The 7500-nt window shown below is 36.8% G+C and overlaps 1 protein-coding gene across 1 annotated transcript in view; it reads right to left on the bottom strand.

Annotated features, from left to right (window-relative positions):
• Positions 1-620: 620 nt before the first annotated feature.
• Positions 621-7500, bottom strand: part of LOC137997474 (tetratricopeptide repeat protein 17-like) — a 7906-nt gene continuing 1026 nt past the window's right edge. The window contains exons 2-3 of the mRNA XM_068843495.1: positions 3082-3313; positions 621-1406 (exon numbers count right to left, since the gene is read on the bottom strand). Of these exons, the coding sequence (XP_068699596.1) occupies positions 870-1406; positions 3082-3313 (769 nt within the window). The 3' untranslated portion in view covers positions 621-869. The remainder of the gene's footprint in view (positions 1407-3081; positions 3314-7500) is intronic.

The following is a 7500-nucleotide window of genomic DNA, read 5'->3' as shown; positions in this document are numbered from 1 at the left end:
GGTAGGCGTGACAATTTGAAAAGGACTTTTGTTGATGGTCTTATAGCCTAATGATATAGAAGTAGCTCCTTCTAAAAAACATACCCAATTCAAGACATGAGTGCACAAACCATACCCTATTTCAGACCAAATTGGTCAAGAAAGCAGACCCTATGGGGTCGCACTTACCTATATAGCCCAATAAGGGAATACCCCCCCTCCCCGGGTGTGTAGGCCTATCACTTCCGTACACTTGAATTTCGGGTCGTTACCGTCGTTGCCGCCGGCAAAAGTTGATTTTATTTTAAATTTTTGGCCGACTAAAATCCTGGTTCTCGAGTCTTCAAAGTGGCGATTTCCCGGATCCCACTGCGTAATAACGCTAAATCCCGCGTCTCGCCATAAATGAAATCCCGAATCCCGATTCCATTTTTCTTAAGAATACCGAATCCTGAGCTCCAAAAAAGCCAAATCCCTGATCCCGAAAACCCTATTGGGGAACTTTCAGGAAGTGTTCTGCCACTTAAATGAGAGCGGCTAAAAAGAGACCAACAACTTGAGCACCTGGCCACACACACACAGAGGTTGTTATTAGTTCCCTTGGTGCATAACCATAAATGAAGGTACAATATGAGACCGAGTTCTGTGTGGAGATTCTTTAATAAAACAGTTAATTTCAAGCAAATATCTGATTTCAAATTTCTATAAAAGAGAATACCCCCCCCTGCCACCGCAGGACTAAGAAGTGATATCCAAACACTTTCAACATTCTGTTGGATTTACCAACATTATTTACTATTTTCTTACAAAACGTTGTAGATGCAAAGAAATGTTTTTCCTGTGTGGAATGAACTGTTTAATTTCCATAATTTAACAAGAAGTCATACATTTTATGACATGGGTCTTTTTCTTGGCCTTTTCCCTTCAACCCACAATGCCATTCGACTGCTTTTTGTGCTCCGGTTTTCACTTGTCAACGTCATAAAGTAAACAGTTGCCAAGACCACCACAACCAGTAAGCCAATGATGAGGAACGTGTATGTATTTGTAGATGAAGTTGACGGTGATCCAATCTCACGCAAATGTACCTCCGCCAACTCAAAAGATGGGTTAAGGTCGAGGGCATGTTTAAAATGGACCCCTGCTTCTTCTAGTTCCCCTGAGGCTCTCAAAATCTCACCCAAAGTAAAATGCTGCAACCAACAGTTCTGTTCAGTCGGCTGCATTTCTAGTGATCTCCTTGCTAGGTATGCTGCATCTTGGACATAATTTAAATTGTACAAGACTTTTGCAAGATTGAGGAGAGCATCAGCATCATTTGGTGAGAAGAACAATGCTCGTCTGAAACACTCTATGGAGTGGTAAGTACTGCCCCTGATTCTCCAAAAATTTCCTATGTGATTGCAAACTACAGGTGAATTGGGACTCTGAAATGGAAATCAAAGGAGCAATATACAAGTTAGACTGCAATTAGCCGTCATCAAAAATACCATAATTACTCTTTGTTTGTTCCTCCAAAATTCTGCATAAGTATTTTTTCCAGTTTCTCTTGGGACCACTGTAAGTCCCAAGAGAAAATGAAAACAATGCTAACAGTATGCAAAAATTTTGGAGGAACAAACAAAGAGTATTATGGTATTTTTGATACTGGCTAATTTCAAATCTGTCCACAGTTACAACAATTCTACCTGGACAGGCTAGGTTACCCTTTCATGAGCTTAAACAGTACCTAAATGCCGTGTCTGATAATTATCAGCAGGATACACAAAATGTGTGCAAAATTATCATTTCAGACTCCATCAACTCCTAATTACTTATTCCCGAACATTTAAGGGGAAACCACCCCCATTGCAAGCAGAAAGAGCAACAAAACAAGCAAAGCAAACAACACAATATTTAAAGTGAAATACATGTACCGCAAAAACTTGTGTGTAAGTTTAATACACCGCCAAATTTCAAGCATGATTTGGAGAAAAAAATGAGAACTTGAAAAATTAAAGCACTCTGGCACTCTGACTTAAATTAACACAAATTTTTCAAATAAGCGTTAATTTGTGTCAACATTAATTTCTGCGCTGTTAACTACATTTTGTAAGTCATGTAATTTCCACAACCTCAATTACCATTATTCCACCCCTCCCCCTCCCCCCCCCCCCCCCCACATCTGTGACACACTCCAGAGATTCTTGTCACCTAGTCAAACAATAAATTTAATTTGTGCACTTTATTTCACAGATCTGATCTTTGACATTAGTAACTCGTTTGCTGTACTTCAACTTTATTTTCTTCATGTTCTAAACAAATTCTTTTCTGGGGGGCTGCAGCAGACGCTTTAATTTCCCACATTTTGAAATTCTACACCCTAGCTCATTCACATTAATTTTCTTTAATGGGAAGCAAAATTCCCTTCAAATCGCATTAATTGAAGATGTGTTAATTTCAAATTAATACGTTAATTAACATGAGCATTAATTTCCTATAAAAATGAGGCAATTGGAGGCCAGGGGGATTTCATTGCAAAACCTTTAAATAACACTTATAAAGTCTTGTTTGTCACAGATTATATTTTTAGTTAGTTCCATAGGTCTTAACTAAATTTCTTCCAAGCCAACAGGAGTACATTATGTAACACTGCATGACCACATCATTATTTCTGATAAAGATGTGTGAGACTTACCTGAACTCCGGTCCCAACAACTACAAAACGTTGACCCCAATCAAACAATCCAGAGAATTATTGTTATTGTTATCATTCATTATGAGATCTGTGCATCTCAATCATTAGGAACTGAGACTAGTAGTTCGCTTATAATAAGTCATGTTTTGTACTTCATCATTCCACCCTTAGACAATTAATTAAAAGTGAAATGTTCAAGGAAACAAAATTAATGTAGATGAACTCTCATGTACTAACTGTGTAAACTTAAGTTTTGATGGGATGCTTTGGCTGCGGATGAATCTCAACTGAAAGCTGAGAAGTAAGAACAAGACACATTTCAGATCTTCAAACCAAAGTAGTGCCTTCAACTATTGGAGCGAAATAGTCTGTCACGGTTCAGTTGACCTTACCATTGGTAAAATGAAAATTAAAGCTGGACTTACCTCTTCAATTGCTCTTTTTAAGTTTGATTCAATCAAACCCAAATCTATTTCTTCCAATTCACCTTTCTTAAATAACAAAGCCACATCCTCTTCCACAAATTTTGGATGATATTCCCGGTTTGCTATGCCCTCCAAATGATCATAAAATGTTTCATTCACAGGGTGACCACAGGTTAACTGCGGGGCAGGGAAAAGTTCTAATGATGTTGGACCCACGGTGTTAATGACATTGCTGTTCAAATAAAAAATAAATTGTGGAATATGAACACCGGAAAACATTTTCACACAAGCCTGATTACAGTACTGGCAGAAAAGGTTCTTATTTAGCAATATGGAAACTTTTCCCACCTTATTTACAATGCACTAAGGCAAAGTTAACTTGAATCCTAGCTAACGTCAAGCTTGATCAAAAATTAATGTCTTCTGTCACATCCTTACTATAATATTCGAATAGTATGGGGTCAAGTTGCATTAAGGTGGCTCAAACCCGTAGAACACTTTCAAGAGACCTTGTTAATGGAAGGATTGTTGACACTACAACACTTTATCATGTAACAGCAATATTATCGTACCACGTGGCACATCAATTATTATTGCTGAACAAGATGCAGTCATTTTTGTGATGTAACAAGTTACCAAAATACCCTATATTTTGGCTTTAGTTGCTCAATTTTTTATTGCACAAAATTGATCAGCAGACCAAGTCTCTGCAAAGTTAAAAAAAATTATGTGGAGCAGATTTCAAGCTACCTTAAATTTTCAAATATTTAAGGTGGCTCTGAATCTGCTCCACAGAACTTTTTTAAACTTTGCAGAAAGTTTCATTCTGGTATGCTAATTACATTTCAGAAATAAAAAATGGGGGTCACCAAGTTAGTTTTTGAGATATGAGCAGTTAAAGCCAAAATATGGGGTGTTTTTGCAGGGCTTTCCTGTTGACGGTAACTTTTTATGTCACAAAAATGAATGAATCTTTTTCAGCAATAATTGTCAATACTTCTAATATTAAAACGTTTCTTTCAAGTGTTGAAACTGGTTTAAGCCACCTTAAGTTGCTGGCAGTGTTTCAGTTAAGTCAAACTCCTACTGTAGCATACATGTAACTATTGCTGCTGTAGTGAGTGAGCCTTAAAAGAACGAACGAGGCAGCTCTCCGAGTGGAAGAAGAACACATTTTGTCTTCGAAACGCAAGAAATTGTGGTCACAGGCACAAGGAATTGTGGTTATGAGTGAATGAATTAGATGCGCTATATGATCATAGAGCCTGCTCTGCATTTCATTTCCCTTCTTGTATCCTCAAACTCTACAGTACATGTAGGTAATTTCACTGTCATGCAACAAGAAAATTAATTCGAAATCATACAATGAAAAAGGCCAAGAACTTAGAATGTTTTAGGAAACAAATCTTTAAACCACCTCTCCAATTCTCAGGTCTGTGCGGTACATCATTTCAGAGTTACTTGTCAAAGCGTTTCACGAAACTTTATAGAGTTTTGTATGGAGACGCCCACAAATATGGCGGCGGTAATCAACAAGAACATCTGGTGTTCACTTTGCTTTGAAAGCGCTTACTTTCGCTCATGAGATAAAATACATGTGTATGAACACATCTCCTATAAATGTTCAAGAAAGACTCAAACTGCTGAGATTTATAGCCCTGGATAGACACTTTTTTTTCAACCAAATAGCTTAATTTGTATCAAGGTGTCACACAAGTGACAATTTGGAAATTTAAAATGCTGTATTTTTGAAACAAAAGATTTATTTCTAGGTCATGTTCAACCTACTTTGGTTCAAAATTAAAAGACCTTGCAACTTTTGATTTTTGATGAAGTAACTGTGAAAGGTTTCTTGAACTCTTGAGGAGGTCAAGTTGAGGGTCCAGTTTGGGGGTCCACGTTTTGTACCATCCCTGCTCAAGACCTATTAAAATCTCCCTTCAATTCCATGGAGGAACCGCCATTAAATTACTGCATGCAAGCATAATTGAACATCTCCCTTCCCTTCAGCAGCATTTCTACCATTTACAATAAGTGAACTAGTTATAAGTAAAGCCTGGGTATTGTGCAGAGTTTTTGTTTAACAAAATGATCATTCCCATAATAATTGTTATGGTCACAAAGAACCAAATCTCCACTGATCCACAAGAACATCACATCCATATAATTATGAAAGTCACACGTATTGGAACTGCAGATACAAAACAATTTTCAAAGCAAAAAATCTTGACAATAATAATTATAGTAATAATATTATTATTACTGGTGAAATTTAAAGTTGAGGATTGAAAAGAGGCCCAAAAAAACCCCACATTGAATGGTAAGAAATACAGTCTTTTGAAATTCTAATTAATAAAAAATGCTCTAAGTGTTCATGAATAATGATATTGTCCAGAGCCTCGCTCAAACCTAGGGAAAACAACGTACATGTAAGGATTGAAAAAGCAAGAAGTATAAATATGAACAAAAATAAATTAACTTTGTGGGAAATTGGCCTGGGTTCAAACTTGGAGACACTTTCAATAAACCAGGTGGAGTTGCAAAGTTTGAAAGTACAGGCTACAGGTACATTAGTCTTCTTCGCAGCCATAATTGGGGAGTCACGCAACTTGTTGCGTGACATCCATTAAACGGCTGAGAAGGAGACTAATAACAGGTACATAAACTATGGACCACTTGAAATAATCCTGTTCACTGTCGTCTTTCCTTATAACAAAAATATTATACATGAAGAAAATTCTCCACTTTGATTGGCAAAGAGAAACAAGCTTTCAGGTGGCACATTGCAGGAAAGAAGTAAGGTAAAAAACTAAGCATTCTGATGGGCCAATAATATAAGAAAGTCAACGATAGCCAATCAGATGTGATCCTGGATGATGCAACTTTTGGTGTGGTAAGCATGCATTGCCTCGTCTTAATTACCTTAAGCTATCTCGAATTTTTCTTGTACATGTATATTTTTTAAGCGATAGAGGACTTTTTTCCGTGTTTACCGGGCACATAGCCTCATCTAAATATGCGGGGGAGTTGGTAGAATTCAAGACAGTTGTACAAACCGTTGACTGTGTCTCGGGTTTGCATAACTGTCTTTGAATTCTCCCAACTCCCCTGAGTGTTTACAATAGATGAGGCTATGTAACCACAGAAAAAGTCCTCCATTGAAGGAAAATGCTGTTTTTTACTTCTTGATTGAAACAAACTTTCTTGATACACACTCATATTTCCCACCAGCGAATAAAAATGCACTTCTGACAACACATAGCCAGTCAAAATTTGTGTAATGTCACAGCCGTGTTTACATACTCTCACCTAAACACAGCTATTCACCAATGAGAGTGTGCATACTATCCTAATTGTTTTAATTTTAAAATTATACATGTAGTAACCACATGATTTATTTTTCTTGTGCAATTTGGAATAAATGAGCACTCGTAAAATTATTTTTTCAAAACTACAAATTGGACTCCCCAATTTTGTTTGTCTTTGAACAATTTACATGAGTTTACTTATTCCAAATTGCACTCTAAGTCATGGGATTACTGATAAATACATCTTACTCAATGGTTAAACATATAATACGCGCGGGTATTTTGCGAATTGTGCAGTATTTTTCCGAACCGCGCAGGGGCAAGGAAAAATAAAAGGAATGAGCAAAATGTCCATGAGTATTACATGTATATGTTAAGCCATCGAATAAGTCATTTATTCCACTACAAAAAAGGTGTTATTTTGCTAATTTTATCTGTCCTTCAGGGCGCATGCGAACGATGTCAACAACAGAAAAAGCCAGCCAAAGATCTTTACTTGATTGGATAAACAAAATGACGAGTGACAAGGGATAACAAGCTAAATTCTCAGGCTTTGCATCGTGTTGAAAACAATTTCTTACATTGAAAAACTGCCGTTCCGTCCGTATTTGCTCTGTTCCAAACCGGTCAAACTGGGACACTACAGTGTAATGGTCTGTCTCATATTTTGCTTATTCTCTTGACCAAATAATTATTATGGTAAAATGGCGTAATAGTGGAATTAATAAAAACACAAAGTGTCTGTGTTAGTTGTAATGCTGTACACACTGTATTAAATGATTTGTAAAAGTAAATGCAAATTATTCATAAGCAAGAGCACTTATTATGGAAGTGTTGGACCTGCTGTGCTAATGTTTTTCATTAGAGTGTATTTCTTTATTCTTCCATTGTTCTGAAAACATACGACGTGGTGTACACACTTACAAGAAGCAGATGGTCATTAATTTAAATAAGCAGTCTTCTGCCAAACACGAAAGGATCACAGTTGACTTAAGTGTAGAGCCCTGCGAGCCACTTTCAAGAAAGTTAATTCTAAACATAGCTTAGTTTAATTTTGTCTTCTCAAAACCATTGCATCATCATTGAAGCTAAAACGTTCAAATTAAGCCTA

This window comes from Montipora foliosa, chromosome 3 (genome assembly GCF_036669935.1).
Source record: "Montipora foliosa isolate CH-2021 chromosome 3, ASM3666993v2, whole genome shotgun sequence".
Lineage (NCBI taxonomy): Eukaryota > Metazoa > Cnidaria > Anthozoa > Scleractinia > Acroporidae > Montipora > Montipora foliosa.
Note: the sequence above shows the minus strand (reverse complement) of the source record. Positions and strands in the feature narration are given on the sequence as shown.